This window comes from Gracilinanus agilis, chromosome 2 (assembly GCF_016433145.1).
Source record: "Gracilinanus agilis isolate LMUSP501 chromosome 2, AgileGrace, whole genome shotgun sequence".
NCBI lineage: Eukaryota > Metazoa > Chordata > Mammalia > Didelphimorphia > Didelphidae > Gracilinanus > Gracilinanus agilis.
Genome location: NC_058131.1, coordinates 97,346,599 through 97,365,806, shown reverse-complemented (window position 1 = coordinate 97,365,806; position 19,208 = coordinate 97,346,599). Strand labels below are relative to the sequence as shown.

Here is a 19,208-nt window from a genome sequence, read left to right as displayed (position 1 = left end):
CATACTAGTTGGTAAAAATCAACACCTTCTCTGCAACTTATTGAGGGCTCTCCTAAAGCTTTGACTAGAGTGGTCTCTAAAGCAGCTACCTGCCAAGAGTCACATTGCCAATTCATATTGTGTAATTAAGATTTGCTGCCCAGGGCCTCTCTCTCCCAGCATCCCAGTTACATATCTACATTATGTGCTAATATAAGAAGGATATATTTTTGTGTAGCTCCTCCCTCTCAGGCTCTTTCTCCCTGATTGCGGCTGGGAAAGCTGGCTTTACTCAGGCTTTTACTTTTGTCCTTTTATTTTTTCTACTTCAGGTGATTATTAATAAATCTTATAAAATATAATACTTGAGTTATTAGATATTAATTTTAATCTTACAATGCTGAGGTAGAAAATAAAGCCAAATCTTCTCTCTACCCCACTTCCTCATTTATCTCTATTCATACGCAGGATGAGGCATCTCTGTACATGAGCACATATTAATACATTTTCTTTCCAGAGAGCACACACCCCTCCCTGTACATACCTTACTAGACATCTTTAGCGTATCAATTTCTTCCCTTTGTTTAGATAAGGTTTCATTCATACTGCAAAGATGATCACTCATCATACTGAGCTGGTCCTCATAGCTCCTCTTAGTAGTTGTCAATTCATCCTAAATAGTCAAAGAAAAGAATTAAAAGCAGTACTACTTTCAAAGTTCTGTTGTATTCTCTGCATCGAACTATTATAAAATTTTGGAGACTTATACTACTTATACAAAGAGGCTTTGGTTGATAAGCATGCACACTAAGGTATGTAGCTCTTATGAAGCAAGTAAGACAAAATATGCCAACAGAACTTTTTTGTGGTTTTCAAAACTGTTTTAAATTTCTTTCAGCTAATCTTTAAATTCTCCCAATGTAATATTTAAAGTTTTGCCATAAAGATTCATTTGCTCCATCTTATTTTCAAAATGTAAGTTTTTCTAAACATAGGACATTTAGAGATGCCTCTTTCTGGCAATCCCTGCTTCTGCTCCCCTGACTCAAAAAACTGCTTTTTCTTCTCACCCAATTTCTCCTTATTCATGGTCCATTCCTAGATAATCTGATAATGATCAAAGCTAAAGTACTGGCCACAATATAATTTAATTCAACAAACATTTATCATTTTCTAGGTGCAAAACACACTGGGCTAAGTACTGGGTAATATTTTCATTTTAACAGGTGCTTACTGGAGACAATGCCTATATGCAAGTAAGAAATCAAATAGTGAGGATTTTAGACATGATTATTCTGAAGGATACATTCTTGCAGCAGGAATAAACTTTCAGCATAGAACAATATTGGTCAGGTATGAATCAGGTAGAAGACAGACTAATATGCACAGAATAATCCCATTTGCTAACTCATCAAGCATTTGTGAGGCAGAGAAAGCATGAGGAAATCTAGCATATTAAATATTATTGAAGTAAAATGTCATGAGAGTAACAAATAACATGACCTCAATTTTTATTTAAACATTATTTAATTCAAACTACCTGGAAATGAGTTAGTAAACAAGCATTGCATTGTCACCATCCTTGATAAAAGAAAATTGATTTTTCTACCCATGAAAACCTAATAGAAAGCATAGACTTATATTATTTTACTGGCATTTCTGAACTTACCTGCAATCTGCTAATGTTCTGACTGGCTAATTTCATTTCTTCATTCAATGATTCTTTAGATTTTTCAGCTAAGGACAATCTTTTGGAGAGTGCTCGGCACTATTAATTTAGAAAAAATTAAGTTGGAAGAAAGGTTCTGTTACTCATTTCAACTTGAAGTAGAATTGACAACAAAAACTTAAATGCGAAAGGCTATTTTCATATAAAAGTCATTTCAATAAATATTTAGCACCTATTATGTGCCAAGCCGTAGAGATGCAAAAAAAAGCAAAAGACAATCCTTGAACTCAAGGAGCTCATAGCTTAATGAGGGAGACAACAGGTAAATAAAAACATATAATGCAAGCTATTCACAAGATAAATAGGAAATAATTATCAGAGAAAGGACACAAGAATTAAGAGGGTTTGGGAAAATCTTCCTATAGGAGGTGGGATTTTAGTTGGGACTTAAAGGAAGCCAGCATGGTTGGCAGTCAGAGTGGAGGAGGGACAATGTCCCAGGCATAATGGACGGTGAGAGAAAATGTCCAGAGCTAAGACCTGGAGTATTTTGTTCACGGAACAGTAAGAAGGCCAATGCCACTAGATCCAAGAGGATAATTTGGGGGGGGGGGGAGATTGGGGGACGGGGTAAGACATAAGAAGACTGGAAAGGCAGGAGGAGACCAGGCTATGAAAGGCTTTGAATGCCAAACAGAATATTTTGTATTTGTTCCTGGAGAAACGAAAAATTTTATCAGCCAACACAAATGTTAAACTTGGTGTCTTCACCACAACTGGGTGGTTTCTATTAATTGCACAGCATGTGCTATTTATTACTTATCATGGTCAAACAAAACAAACAGATAATCCAAAGACTATCAAAGGTTTCTGACTATGTTAGACGAACACAAGACTAAAGTGCTTTTTTTTTTTTCCAATTTCTGTCCAAATTACATAGGCAATCAATGTTTTCAACAGTCCTATTCTTAAACTATATTTTATACTTATGAAAAAGTAGTCATGAGAATCAAGACTACTATTCATTTTTTAGAGGGCTGGAGCTGAATGAAAAGAAGGCAAAAAGAAAATGTAATTCTAACACACTACTGTTCAAACAAGGCATATTATTAAGGGGCAAATTCGAAATCTGGCCACAAAATTTAATTAGCTTCCTTCCAAAATTTTCTGATAAAAGCAAAAAAGACAAAAGTAAAAATACAGATGGACCATATTAAGATTCACTGTTGGTACCTAAATGTTCAGACTATTAACAAAAATTTACAAGTCACTACTTCCTGTTTATAAAACAAGTCAGTGCTAAAGAAAATTTTTATAGCCATATTCATGTGTTATGAAGCATTTTAGAAGTTCAAACTTCTACCCACTCGGGAAAAAGATTTGACACTTCTATCTCTACTCCTCATTCTGAACAATAGTTCAGCTTAGTCACTACGGCTGTAATTTATTGTACCAGAAAAGGAACTAAGCCAATCAAAGACCCTTTTCCATTTGCAAATAGTGCCTTCATTCTCTATGTCTGCCCCTTCCCCAATCCAGTTCTTCAGCTCAGGGTATAGAGAAACACAAGTTGACATTTTAACTTTTAGCCAAAAAAATAAAATAAAAAGCAATGGCTAATAACAGTATTATGGTATTAAAGTTAAACAATACACCCTTCTTGCTTTTAACAAATGGTAAACTACTAGGCATGTAAGTTTATGAGCAATCCAAATTTTATAATGACCCTATTAAAATGTAGTTTTAATGTAATTAACATACTTAATAAAATATTCAATAGACATATATTACATACCTAGTGCATGTAAGGCACTATGATATGGATACAACTAATTCTTTTACTTTTAGCATTGTTTCCAAGTTGGGTCATGTTTATTTCACACCTGGCTCCACCCCTCACTCTCCAGTCTTTTCCGCCTCTACCAGAACATTTTCATCCCAATCCCATTCTCCCTACCAACCCCTCATCACCCTCTGCTGCCTTTATAAACAGTTTATAAGCTTCTTAAAGGAAAAAGTTATTTTCCCCCCTTTCATTTGTATCCTCAGAGCTTAGCACATAGTAAGTGCTTAATCTTTATCTTTGTGCAGCAACTTTAAGCATTCTGGACACCTCCAGACATCTTGGTGTGGAAACAGGTGGTTGAAGGAAAAAGAGAAGTTTGAGTAAAAAGGCATGAAAGTGAAATCACTGTAGTTTGACTGCCACTTTGTTTTTATGTTGTTGTGTCTGACTGTATGATTCCATTTGAGATTTTCTTGGTAAAGATACTGGAATGGTTTGCCATTTCCTTCTCCAGGTCATTTAACAAACAAAAGAGACTGAGGCAAACAAGGTGACCTGACATGCCCAGGGTAACATAGCTAGAAAGTACCTGAGGTCTGATTTGAACTCAGGGAAATGAATCTTCCTTTCTCTAGGCAGGAAACTCTATCTACCACTAAGCTTCTTTTATATACACCTTCCAACCCTATCTCCCCTACAGTGGCTTAAGTTTCTGAAGTGTAGAGGAGGGAAAAGAGTACTGTCATCTTTGGAAGTTAGAAATAGGATAGGTAAGGGAGGACCTCAAAATTATCCACAATGATAAATGTGGGGTTTTTCCTCCCTTATAATCTGTGTATGTGTTTAATTTTATTCTTACTAAAAAGGAAGGGAAATTGTTTAAAAATATGTTTAAGGACTGGATTTTTCTCCCACATTTCCCTAACCTTTTATTATGTCAAATGTGATAATTTTTGATTTTCCCCAGACATTTCTAGTTGTTATTCTATATTTTTATAGGTAATTGAAAACTAGATTATTTTATAAGCATTTTCATTTTGTTTTGGAAAGCACTTGCATATGTGTAATATAAAAATCACTATTGGACTTTCCACTGTCATCTATCCATATAGGCTTTGTAATGCTTGTTATTCAAACCTAAGTTTCAAAATGATCATGAAAAAGGCTAGAAATACCTCAGTCCCTAAACTAAAAAACAAGGATGGTCCCTAAACTGAAGCATATAATTATTTGTTTGGTGCACAAAATAGCCAGTATGAACCATGTACATGTACCAAAGTACAACTTTGACTTTACTGTCCTGGTCAATGGCATTATCTGTTTGCATTAGATTATGTGCATTATAGCAAAATTCTAAAGAATTTAGGAAGAAACTAAAAAAAGATCGAATCACTTGCCAACTCACCTCAGCATGAAAATGCACTGATTTGCTATCAGCCAATTGAAGTTGGGAAGTAAGCTCCACTATCCTTGCCATATAATGATTTTTGATTAAATCTTCACGGGATTCAACATCTGGAACCTGAGGAAAAAGAAATACTCCTGAGATGACTCAGTATTAATGAAGGAGATAATTGCATGGCAATGACAAAAGATAAAAGACTTTCTATGTTGAGTGAAAAGAGCAAATGTTATCCTCTCAATTTGCAACTGGATTTAACACTATGCAGCAAAGTTTTCCTCCCCTTTGGACAAATTTCAGCAATCCAACCAGGAATGAATGGACAGGCCAAACAAGCTCAAACTATCCAGTGTCCAGCATCTTGCTAAGTGTCTTGAAATGGAATTGTAATCAAGGGCAAAGGAACAAGAAATCCAATATTCAAATAGGCTTTTACCTGTTCCTAAGAAGCTTACCAAAGGGGAATGTAGATTGCCCTATTTAATCTTTATAAGCAATATTGTTTTCAATTTGAAGAAATTTAGTATGCTACAGCACAATTAAATAGTAACTCAAATTCCAAAATTTGTTCATCTAACAAGACACATTTGGCAATTTTTATTATAAGGTATTCATTAACACAAAAATTAGCATAAAGTCTAGCCATGGTTCATAAATGCTGAAAAAAAAGCTAAACATATCAGAGATAACCTTGAACAAAGAAAAGACAAATCATGCCCAAAGCACAAATATCAGGATTAATTTACTTTGCCATCATCAAATATTTATTGCATGTTCACTGAACACATAGCACTGTGCATATGAGTCCAAATTTTACAAGATGCAAACTAATAACCCTTGTACAACAACTCAGGAGGGATTTTGTGTGGAAAGAGTTATTATACAAGCTCAGGCTGTAGAAAGGGCTTTTCTCTGTGAAAAGCAAAGTTACTAGAATTCTATACTTACAAGTGGAAATAAGAGAAGAGTGAGATGGACAAACCTTCTTTTAGAGAATAAGGCACAAAAAAAAAAAAATCACAGAACTTTAGACTCCAAGCCATTTAAATCAAATTCATACCTGAAAAATAAATCCTTCTTCAATATACCTGATATTTCCTTCTGTTTAAATAATATTAGTGACAGAAAACTCACTATCTTTTAAGGAAGTCAATGAAATTACTGGCCAATTCCAATTGTTAGAAGCTTTTTCCTTATATGTAGCCTGAGATTATCTAAACTAAGAAATATAGCAAGGATTGCACTGTTCAGTTGCTCAGATGCAATATCAGGTACCTTCTGAGAAAGTTTTTAATGGGAGCATGAGAAGCCTGTTTCAAGTCCCTGGAAAGCTTTCCTACGTTACAGAAAGCAAAAGGGAAAAACAAAAGACAGCATTTAAGGTAGCGGAATAGTGTTTTTTACTAGATGGAATACACAGAAAGTGGGGAGGGAAACATTTTCTACCTCAAATTTGAAAATGCTCTCAATTGGCATAACCCCTCTTGGCCTCAATTTCCTCATCTATAAACTAAGGTGAATGACTAGATAATCACTAGGGTTTCTTTCAGCTGTAAAATTATGTGGTCCTATTATTCATAGAACCCTCGCATTTCATAATTCATTCTATTGGATTTTCAAAGGAGAAACCTAATATAGGTTTTCTCAAAATGTCAGAAAAGATATATTGTTCAGAACCTTTCATAGCGAATAGAATATTTCTCCATTCAATATTCAAGAATTTCATGGTCCACATCATTATTTAATATAATGATGATAGAGAAAAACTTTTTGGTTTTCTTGGAAAGTAAGAAGCTAATCAAAGTTTATCTTTAATAGCCCTGGAACAGCATTAAAGACTGCCAACATGAAATACATAATCAGTTTGTTATACATTTGAGAGCAAGACTAGAAGTAAAATTAATTAAATCCACATTTTAAATAGTAATTTCCAAGGAAACATTAAAATTAAATATTCAAATGTGAAGATTTGAACAGTGCACCTTGGTTTAAACTCCTTATATAATCTTGGAAAGAGACATTAAGCATATTGCTCACAAATGTCATGAAAGACTTTACTGATTTTTCATTGTGAATTTCAAATAATATGCACTAGAAAGAAGATATGAACAAGATGACTAATGAATGTAGCTGCTTGTCTCACATACTCAAAGCCTGTGAGTTTATCAGAGTTTGGTTTGTATCTTACTAAATTGATAATTCAAATTATTTAACAACGTAATTTCTAACAGAGCCAACCAGTTAAAATTGCACTGGGAGGGAAAAACTTATGAATCATTAATGGAAAAAAAAAAAAAAGAAAATTGGTTTCCCATTTATAAGAAACGTCAGTAAAATGAAATAAGGCAAAGACTGAGAATTTCAAAGAATTGATTTACACCAGTGTGCTGCCAGGTATTAGCTGAGAAATATGTAAGAGTTGTCAACCACACAGTACCTCACTGTCTGATGTCACCACCAACATTCCAACCTAGAACACAAGAGAAAAAAATCATTTAGAATATGCTATAATTTTTTCTCTAAAGATTCACTGCACAATATTTTGTATGGTTGGGATATTTTCAACTTCTCTTCCATATTCAATTTCAACCTGGGTTGGGAGTTTACTGTTAGGCTTTAAGACCAGAATCAGATTTTCCTTGGATTCCTTTTCAGTACTACCAGTGGGGAGGGGTAAGGGTAGGGATAGGGGGGAATGTCACAATTATATACATAGATAATTATTGTCACCACATAATCACTAGGGAATAAGCAATGACTTTTAACTGTACAGTCTAGACTATCAAAATGCTTTAGGATTTTTAAAGAAAAACTAAGTTAACACAGATTACTAGATTTCTAAGAAAAAAGGTAAAGTTCAGCTATTTGGCTTTCACTTCCTACTTTTATATGCCTGAGGTGTCTAAAGAAAAAAGCAGAGTAGAAATGTTTGTAGTTCTCTGGTAATCATCATAATAAAGAACTCTGAACCAAAAACATCAGGAACAAAGAAAGCCTTTGACAAGAGGTCCAAATAAAGGTCAGAAGAAGAAAGGCCAAAATTGTTTCAGAGTTTTTCATTTGATACCAATATAATATACATTAAATTTCTGTCAAATATACATTAGCAAAAATTAAAATGTAGTTCTAAATATATTAATATTTCTTAACTTGGTGTCAGAAAAGGACTATGATTTCAAAAGAAGATAGCAACATGAATGAATTAAAAATCCTCTTCACAACAGAAGAATGGATTTTTTTTTTTTTAAACCCTTAACTTCTGTGCATTGACTTATAGGTGGAAGATTGGTAAGGGTAGGCAATGGGGGTCAAGTGACTTGCCCAGGGTCACACAGCTGGGAAGTGTCTGAGGCCGGATTTGAACCTAGGACCTCCCGTCTCTAGGCCTGACTCTCAATCCACTGAGCTACCCAGCTGCCCCCCAGAAGTATGGATTTTGAGTACATCAACTTAAAGAAAATTCTATAAATTAAATTTCAATGGATGGAGGCAGCTGGGTAGCTCAGTGGATTGAGAGTCAGGCCTAGAGACGGGAGGTCCTAGGTTCAAATCCGGCCTCAGACACTTCCCAGCTGTGTGACCCTGGGAAAGTCACTTGACCCCCATTGCCCATTCTTACCACTCTTCCACCTAGGAGTCAATACATAGAAGTTAAGGGTTTAAAAAAATTTTTTCAATGGATTCCATATTAATCTAATAAGAGCTAATAAATAACTTACTGATTCTTTTAAATTATCCATTCTTGACTAACAAACAGTAGACTTCTAAGTCTAATATGAGTAAGTTTATTCTTTGCGCTAATAAATGTTATGATCACAAAACTGACAACAGTGCCTTTTACAAGTATTTGGGGAAGTATAATTTTCCACCCACTGAAACAATAACTTTAATTATTTTCTCTCAGTTAAAAGTTTTACAGGAACACACCAATTAATTTGATAATATATTTAATATGCACATTTAAATAAGGATGGCATGGGCAAGCTTAAACAAAATATCTCTCTTCCAACTCCTGTCAGTATTTCCTTCCCTTTCTCATCTTCCATTTGGCTGTTCTAATTTGAGAAATACTACCTATATCATAGCTCTTTTCAAAGGAGTGGCATTATATAAATTGAAATTAGTCATGATGTAGATGATTATATTTTTTAAAGCTGTACTTTACAATTCTAATTTCATAATAATTGAGTAAAATAAGGATTTAGAAGTGTCAATTTTCTGCATCAATTGCTATCTTTTACTACCAAAACTGGTAAAAAATTATGCTGCATTTTTTTAAATCCTTGAAATTTTAAGAGCACCAACTTAAAAGACTTCTTTAAACTACAATGAGATAGGGTAACAGAATTCCTCCTCACCTCCCCCATCTTTTCCAGTATCTCTTCATCTGTACAGACTCTATGAGCTCAACATTATAGAGCCCTACCTTCTGGTAAGATTAAAATATGTTGCATTCATGTTAAATTCACTTTGTTTTTAACCTGGACACAAATTTGCTATACCAGAACAACAACAACAAAATTCACATGCATTCATTTTCAATACTGAATAGTTTACTCCAGTATATAAGTAAGAAAGGTTAAAAATTATAAAACAACAGCATGGAGCTTCAGATTAGGAAGCATAAAAAAAAGAATACAAAGTAGCTGTTTGGGGCCACAGTTTGCTCACTTGTAAAATGGGGATACTACATATTATTATCTAACAGGGTTGTTGTATGTCAAACTCTTTGTATATGATACATTACATCTACCTATTCTAGAAAGGTAGCATGTTAGAGTGGAAAAACTGAAAGAATAAAAATTAGAAAGAATTTAAATCCTATCTTACATATCTATTATCTGTGATTTTGCATGGATTTCTTAACCTTTCTGCACCTCTTCTTCAAGCTCTTTTGTAAAAGCAAGGATAATACCCATACTACCTATTTCACAAGGTTTTTGTAAGCCTCAAGCAATAATAGTTAGCATCTTATAGCATGCTCAAAATTTGCAAAATACATTATATTTCATTTTATCCTCATAATGACCACAGGAGGTAGATGCATCTATTATCTCCATTTTACAGATGAGAAGCAGTTAGAAGTTAAGTGATTTACCCAGGGTCATATAGCTGAGGAAAATTTTAAAACCAGATCTATAGATTCTAGGCCCAGTGCTCTATTTACACTGGGAAATCTACCTATTTCATCTGAGGTATGAAAAGTCCTATGCAAACCACAAGGCACAATGTGAGTATCAACCATTGTTAAGTGTTCTCATTGTTCAAAAATACTTTATACTAGTCTTAAAAGAAGCAACTCATCTCACCAATTTACCTGGGTATCAAACTCAATTTACTAGTGAAAAATAAACAGATTATAATTCCAAATTAGGAAGACCTGAATGACAAAGACCCCAGATACTGAAGCAAGAACTCGCTATTTGACAGAAACTGCTAGAAAAACTAAAAAATTATCTGGTAGAAACTAGGCCAACATATCACACCATCTACAAAGTTAAGCTCAAAATGCGTATATGATTTAGACAAAGGGTGATACTGTAAGCAAATTTGGGAAGCATGGTATTACCAAGTTCATAACTAAACAAGAGATGGAGACATAACAGATAATTTTGATTAAATAAAATTTAAAAGTTTTTGCACATTGCACTAACAAAACCAACACAACCAAAAATAGAAGAAAAACAAGAAAAGGGGAGGAAATTTTTGTAGCAAATTTACCTGATAAAGGACCTATTTCTCAAATATAGAGAGAACTGAGCCAAATTTACAAACATAGAAACCAATTACCAACTGGTAAGTAGTCAAAGGATATAAATAAGTGGTTTTCAGAATAAGAAATCAAAGCTATCAAGTTATAGGAAAAAAATGTTCTAAATCACTAATAATTAGAGAAACACAAACTTAAACAACTCCTAAGTATCACTTTACATTCATTTGATAAGGTAACAAATGAAGAAAATGACAAGTACTAAAGGAGATATGGAAAAATAGGTACACTAAGGCATTGCTTGTAGAGCTGTGAACTAATCCAACCATTCTAAAGAACAATATAGAACTACGCCCAAAGTGTTATAAAATTGTGCATACTCTAAGTAACAACACTACTATAACATTTGCACCCCAAGAAGATCAAAGACAAAGGAAAAGGATCCATATTTCAGAAAGATTTATAATAGCTATTTTTGTGGTAGCAAAGAATTAGAATCTATGGGGATATTCATCCACCATGAAATGGCTAAAGAAGCTATAACATATGAATGTGATGGAGTACTATTGTGCTGTAAGACATAATGAAAGGGATGGTTTCAGAAAGCCTCAGAAAGCCTGCAGGGGTAAAAGACCCCCACAGATCCTGAAAAATCTCTGAGGCAGGACAGCAAAGGCAACATGACTAAGATGAATGAGAGTAATCAGGGTTTCAACCAGAGCCAGGCATCATAAAGATTCCTCTGGTCAGCTTTTGGGCTGTGTTTATTTTATACACTTTGAGATCATACATAAAGTTGGCATTGAAATCCATTCTCACCATACATCTTTTCTTAGAGACAATGTGTTTGGTAAGTTTGGCGTACCTCTTGGGCCACAGTGGTGAGAAAGTACAAGCTTTTTCATGGGAGACAATTTCTCCATATTTCATTTCATTGTTCTTTTATATGTACTGTACCAAATCAGGGGGGGGGGAATTTGGGGACTATTCTGGCTTGTTTTTGCAGGCACCTATGTATGGGAATCTAAGTTAGAGTTTTAAAATCTTTAACATTAACTCACTATTTGCTGATTTGTTGTGAAGTGACTTCTAGGGGAATTTCTATATTATAACATATAAAGGTGGGGCTTTTCCTAGGAGTTTGTAGGGGGCTTCTGAGGGTTCTAGTAATGGTCTATGATGTTCCTCTACATGTTTCTGAGGCTAAATATAGATATTAATTACAATAATTCCAATAGAGGGGAATGATAGTGAGAAAAGAGTCACATACGGGAATCTGAGTGGAATTACCATTTTTCTGTCACCTGCCATGCAGGGTCCAGAACTTGTGCAGGCTGTGCCAATCGTCACGAGCTTTGACTGCTTCCCACAAATATGATATGAACTGATGCAAAGAGAAGTGTACAAAACCAGAAAAATCTATATAGTAACAGCAATAAAGTAAGAAAAATAAACTGTGAAAGATTTAGCAATTCTCATTACAATGATCTACCACAGCTCCAAAGGATCATGATATAAAATGCTATCCACCTCTAGACAGAGAAATAGTGAATTTAATGAGAGTGTAGACTGCAACTTATTTCACCCCCATTCTTTATTTTCCTTTTCTTTTTTTTTATCTTTCAGAACATGGCTCTATTGCGAAAGTCTTGCATGACCGTATGTGTATAATGGTTATCATATCTCTTGCCCTCTCAATGGATGGGAAGGAGAATGAAGAACTAAAAATTTAAATTTAAATTTAAATTTAATTAAAAAAAGAAAGACATGGGTGCAAGCCTACATTCTGATAGGTATTGCCCACATGTTCATAATTTTATACACAAGGGTTTTTGCTGAAATAGGAGGGGGATGGAGAGAAGGAGTAGAAGAAAAGGGAGGGAGGGAAGAAAGGAAAGGGAAGTGAAAGGGAGAGGAAGAGAGAGACAGAGACAGATTTTCAGGGTTAGAGGAAAGAACAAGGAACTTTGGGGAGATTATACTTTAACAGACAGGAATTTGCTAATAACTAGGAGTAATTCTGGAACCAGTCATCTGTTTATAGTCAGGCAAACAGCATCTCTGAAAAATCAAAACAAATTAGAAGAATTAAATTGAGAAAATAATTTGGTACATAATAAAGGAAATGCCAAAGGAATCTATTTAAACAAACTATGTCAAAAATAGAAGAGATTTTTAAAAATTGACCTCAATGCAAATATTTTTAGCATTTCCTGAAGAAGCTTAGTTAGCCAACACAAATCAGTCATCACAATGAACAAACCCCAAATACCTAAAAACAGTCTCAGCCAACAAACTGTTGATCCTCTTGCCAAGCACAGAGATATGGCAGTCAAATATGCAAAACCAGTTTCAAATATGTACTCATCTGTAAAATCTTAACAGAGAATGATCCCAGAAGTCTATGAACAGCATTGCCTCATAAGACAGCAAGAAGCAGTGAAAAAGAACAAAATTATAGAAGCCACAAACAGATTTTTAAAATGCAAAAAACCTTTTAAAAATTATTCTAACAAAGTTTTTCCTCCTTCAATGACAACAGCTAGCACACACACCTGATGGGGTATATATGAAGAAAGAAATGTCACTTAAAAAAACAAAGATAGAAAGGCAACTAGATCAAGAACCAGCTTTTATTCTGTTCTGGAAGTGAATATTTTGAAGGTAGAGGGAATGATTCTCAAAGTAGCTAAAAGAATATACAAATATGACAAAGATGTGGAAAAAATCCAAGACCATATTATTATAAAAAAAGTTGACTAAGAAAATATCAGTAACTTCCAAACCATAAACTTATCTTCTTAATCTATACAAAATATTTAGGAGAATAATTTACACAGGCATCAAAGAGAACAAACAAGCTTTTGCAAGTCTCTCACCTGATTGAAAATTATAACAAATGCAAGATACCACTCTATTGACTACAAAAAAAATTTGTGATATGGGAAAATTAGGACACTAATAAACTACTGGTGGAATCATGAACTGATACAACCACCCTGAAAATAATATGGAACCACCTACAAAGGGCCATAAAACTAGACACACCCTTTAGCCCAGCAATACCTCTACTGTGTCTATATCCCAAGAGATCAGAAATAAAGGAAAAGGATTCCAGTACAAAAATATTTTAAAAGTTCTTATGCAGATCAAAGCACACTATCTTTCATATCATTTATTTATGGTTTTATTTGGGGATTTTGGTTTTGTATGAGTGTGACCAATATGGAAGTGTATTTCATATAACAATATATGTATGGCCCAGGTCAAATTGTTTATCCTCTCTGAGCGATGGGAGGGAAGGGAGAAAGGGAAATGGTTTGGATCTCATAATTTTGGGAAATGTATGTTGAAAATTATTACATGTAATTATGAAAATAAAAATACCTTTGAATTAAAATAAAACATAGTTTAGCAGTTCCTTTTGTAGTGACAAAAAATTAGAAACTGAGAGGTTGTCCACCACTTGGTTAACAGATGAACAAATTGTAGTATAATAAGTTCATAAAAACCTGGAAAGAATTATATGAACTGATGTAAAGTGAAGTGAGCAGAATTAGGAGAACAGTGTATATATAGTAAAAGAAATATTATATGATGATAAACTGTGATGGACTAGATTATTACAAGTAAGTTCCCAAGATATCCACAAGGAATGTTTGATGCAAAATATTATCCACAGTCAAAGAAGGAATTGTTGGAGTCTGATTAAAGATCAAAGCATGTCCTCTTTCACTTTATTTGCTTCATAAGTTTTTATTTTATGTCACTGACTCCTTCTTCTATTCTTAAAGCTACTTCCAACTGAACCTTTAGAATTCTCAAATCAGAGGTTCAGTTGGAAGTAGCTTTAAGAATAGAAGAAGAATTAAGATTCAGTCCAGGAATCCAGGTTAGGATGGCTACAGTGTAGAAGGAATTTCAAGACTCTTCCTACTACCGATGATAACAAAATGTCCCAAAAGGACAAAAATCAAAATCATATGATTGTGTATACTCCATCATTTTGATTTCCTTTCCTAGTCTTGCCCTTTCTTCTTTCACGATTTCCTTCTACACCAGTGTTTTACTTTTAATAAGTTCCCCTAATCCCCACCCTTATTTTACTTCCCTTCCCACTCCCTCCCTTCTTATTCCCCTCTTATATTTTTTTAGCATCTATTAAATTCCCTCCCCCCTCTTTTCATACTCTCCGCCCCACTCCCCCTACCTTGTTTTTTCCTTCTCAACTTCCCTGTAGAGTAAGATATAATTAGAGAGTCCAATGGATCTAGATGCTCTTCCCTCTCAGAATTGATTCCACTGAGAGTAAGGTTTAAGTATTACCTATTAGCACTCTCTTCTTTTCCTTCTTATAATAATAATATTCTTCCCCTCCCCCTCCCATGTGCCTCTTTATGTGATATAATTTGTCCTATTTTTCTTCTTTCTTCAAGTTGTTGTGAGGGTTATTTAGCAATTAATTTAGTATTAGTGTTGGACCTAGCAGGGAGGGCTGGAGGATTCCAAGATGGAATGAAGGAGCAGGAAGTGGGACTTGTGCTCTGAGAGAGACTCCATAGTAGTTGGGAACATAACTGTTGCTAACCCTGGGAGATCTTGGAGTTAGGGAAAAACTGCATGAAGATTCCCTGGGATCCTGAGAGGTGGAGGCTTTCAGCAGTGGACAACAGACCTGCAGAGCAGCACCAAATGGGAAAGTGGTTTGTGATCTGGTGGACAGCATTTCAAACTCACTCTCCCTACCTGGGTACCTTGGATCACCTTGGCTCTTGGCATCCTGTGACCATCCTTGGATTCACCATGAGACCCCAATTGAAAGCCATCCTCAGGCCCTTTAGCTGAGCTGACCAAACCTGGCTGGAACCAGGTTTGAAGGAGCCTTCCCAGTGACTTCAGTACTGCTTCCTTTGGGCCCTGCCTGGCTTTGGTCAATAGAATAGTATACTCAAGTCCTTCCCTTGCCCCTGTGGTTTGCCCTTAGGTTGTAAGTATAGAATTCCTTATTCCCATCCTTCATTATTATTTCCCGCAATTAAATTGTTATAAACTTTTACCTTTTTGCCTGCTGGTTCCGTAGGCCCTGGCCTAAGTGAGCCGAGTGACTGTTGGGCCAACTGCCACTCCTGTGTCAGTTAATAGCTTGGCAGTAAACCCTGGTCTCCCTGTCCTGGTTGGTCCTGTCTCTCCTTCAACCCAGTGTGAACCCACAAACCATTTAGTTACATTTTAATAATAATAGTTAACATCCCTGGTGCCCCACCATTACAAAGTTTATCTTGGTGTCATCTTCTATTCCCCCACCCCTTTTTTTACACATCATCTTAAACCACTTAGTACCTCAACCTCTACCTATGAATAATTCTTCTAACTACTATGATAGTGAAAACAGTTTTTGAGAGTTACAAATATCATTTCTCCATATAGGAATATAAGTAATTTGACCTTACTGAGGCCCTTAATAATTTCCCCCTTCCCCCCTTGTTTACCTTTTCATGTTTCTCTTGAATTTTGTACTTGGACATCAAATTTTCCATTTAGTTCTGGTCTTTTCTTTACATATGCTTGGAAATCTATTTTGTTAAATTGCCGTACTTTCCCCTGAAAGTAGTCAGTTTTGATGGGTAGATGATCCTTGGTTATAGACCCAATTCTCTTGCCCTTCTGAATATCATATTCCAAGCCTTGCCGTGTTTTAGCGTGGAAGCTGCCAGATCCTGAGTAATCCTCACTGGGCCTCCTTGATATGTGAATTGTCTCTTTTAGGCTTCTTGCAATATTTTCTCCTTGGCTTGGAAGCTCTTGAATTTGGCAATTACATTTCTGGGGTTTGTCTTTTAAGGATTTAATATATAGGGTGACCTATGGACTTTTTCCATGTCTATTTTTTCCATGTTTATGTTCTTGTTCAAGCATTTTAGGGCAATTTTCTTCAATAATTTCTTGTAATATGATGTCAAGGCTTCTGTTTTTTTCTAGGTTTTTCAGGTAGACCTATGATTCTCAGATTGTCTCTCGAGGACCTGTTTTCCAGGTCTGTCATCTTCTCAATGTGATATTATATGTTTCCTTCTATTTTTTCATTCTTTGACTTTGCTTTATTAATTCTTGCCATCTTGTGAGGTCATTAGCTTCTACTTGCCCAGTTCTAGTCTTTAAAGACTGGTTTTCCGCTATGATCTTTTGATTTTCCTTTTCGGTTTGGTCTAACCTACTTTTCATGGCTTCTAGCAGGTCAATTCTGGTATCCAATTTGCTTATTATTTCTTGTGATTTCTGTGCCTCTTTTTCCAAGTGGGAGATTTTGTCTTTTAAAGTATTATTTTCCTTTTGAATTAATTGCATTTCTTTTTCCCACTTTTTCCCCATTGTTCCTCCACCTTTCTTATTTTGGTTCTTTTCCAATTTGAGTTCCTCAAGAGCTTGTGACCAATTTCCTTTCTTTCTGGAAAGTTTGGATGTTTTTACTTGTTTGTCACTCTTTGCTGTCACCTATGCTCTGCTCCTTTTCTCCATAGAAGTTATCCAATGTCAGAGGCTTTCTTTGTTGTATCTTACTTTTTTTGCTATTTATGGATTGTAGTTATTGGGTGTTGGTAACCATTGCAGTGTTAGTTTTATCATCCCTTCTCAGCCAGAAGTCTGAGTGAGGAGGGCAGGTAGAACTCAGTGAAGAGAGCTACAGAACAGTTTTTGCCCAGAGGCTATTTTTCGAGTCTCAGGGCTATCTCTGCTCCCATGCTCTCTGGGTCCCACGTCTTGTTGCCAATGCTTTGCACTGTCCTCAGGGGTAAGATTGTGCTGCCCTCAGCCAGCTCCCAAGAATTTAGAGATTTCCCTGGCCTTCACTCTGACTCAAGCTTGGTAGGTGGTATGTGTGTGGAATGATCAGCTTGCACTTTGGTAGGTGTAATTTGATTCCCTTATACCCTGGAAGTGCCCAAATCCTGCTACCTTCAATAGAAACCAAAATCCTACCATATGTTGTCTACTGGAAACACACATGAGGCAGCTAGACACAGACAGGGTAAAGGTAACAGGATGGAGCAAAATCTATAGGGCATCAACTTAGAAAAAGAAGGCAAGAGTCCCCATCATGATATCTGACAAAACCAAAGTAAAAATAGATCTGATTAAAAGAAATAGGGGGGGGTTCCGGGTTAAGATGGCGGCAGAGTAAGAAGCAGCTCTTAACCTCTCCTGACCGAAACACACAAAACTCCTCAAGGGGACATAAAAACAAGTCCAGACGAACGGAGGAACCCCACAACAGGGCACAGCGTGGAAAGTACATGGAATCGAGACATTTCCAGGCTATAAAGGGCCCTCACTAAATCGCGGGCTGAGCAACCGCCCCACACCCAACCCCTCCACACACAAAATCTATAGCTCTGAAGCCAGCTAAAAAGAAATAGAGCAAGTTTGGGGCACCCATTGAGTCATTGGCAGCTCCAGGGCCTGTTCCTGAGAGCAACAAGATTTAGGACCCCAATAAGCCAGAGAACGCACGCGAGGGCAGAGAGTGGTCGCCCAGCACAGAGCGCACAGGCACTGGCGGAGGCGTGGGTGGAGGCAGACACAGCCAGGAACTAAAGCTCTGAAAACCTGAGTGGGGAACCAGTGCAGACCGGTATACGACTGTGGAAGCAGCGCCCTGAGACTTGTAAAGGAACCTCCCGCAGAGGATCAAGCAAGGGGGTCCACTAGGGGGCTTGACCTTGGAAAAAACCAGAACTCAGACCTCAGGAACCAATAGACCGCGGACAAACACTGAGCACAAGGATAAACCTGAGAAGCTGCTGGGCTAATGATGGCTACCCCACCTCAGGAAACTCAGAAGAGAAAGAATAACAACAAGAAAAAGAAGCCTTTAACACTCGACAACTTTTACACAGAGAAAATCCAGACAACCGAGCAAACAGAGGAGGAGAACAAACAAGCTTCCGGACCCTCCTCAAATAAGGAAAACTCCTCACAAGCTATGGAAGAGTTCAAAACTGAGATTTTGAGGAAAATGGAAGAGATCTGGCAAGAAAATAACTGTTTAAAAGGTAAAATCTTGAAATTGAACACCAGAAATGACCAGATTGAAAAGGAATTCCAGAAGATTATGGCCGAAAACCGAAAGATTATAGCCAAAAATCAATCCCTAAAGGCTAGAATCGAGCAATTGGAAGCTAATGATCTCTCAAGACAACAAGAACAAATAAAACAAAGTCAAAAGACTGAAAAAATAGAAGGAAACATGAAATATCTCAATGAGAGAGTGACAGACCAAGAAAACCGGTCTAGAAGAGACAATTTGAGAATAACTGGTCTTCCAGAAAAACCAGAAATTAATAGAAACCTGGACTCCGTACTAAAAGAAATTATTCAGCAAAATTGCCCTGAAGTCCTACAACAAGAGGGCAATATAGACATCGAAAGGATTCATAGAACACCCACTACATTCGACCCAGAGAAGAAATTGGTTAGAAATATTATTGCCAAATTCAAAAGCTTTCAAGCAAAAGAAAAAATCTTACAAGAAGCCAGAAAGAGACAATTCAAATATCAAGGAGCACCAATCAGGATCACACAGGATCTGGCAGCCTCCACGCTAAAAGACCGTAAGGCTTGGAATACGATATTCAGAAAGGCAAGAGAGCTGGGCCTGCAACCA

General features: G+C 36.1%; 1 protein-coding gene across 1 annotated transcript in view; it reads right to left on the bottom strand.

The window, feature by feature from the left end:
• The window catches only part of PPP1R21 (protein phosphatase 1 regulatory subunit 21), a 104,179-nt gene that overhangs the window by 13,184 nt on the left and 71,787 nt on the right, over positions 1-19,208 (bottom strand). The window contains exons 18-21 of the mRNA XM_044663301.1: positions 7,274-7,306; positions 4,840-4,956; positions 1,649-1,747; positions 524-652 (exon numbers count right to left, since the gene is read on the bottom strand). Of these exons, the coding sequence (XP_044519236.1) occupies positions 524-652; positions 1,649-1,747; positions 4,840-4,956; positions 7,274-7,306 (378 nt within the window). The remainder of the gene's footprint in view (positions 1-523; positions 653-1,648; positions 1,748-4,839; positions 4,957-7,273; positions 7,307-19,208) is intronic.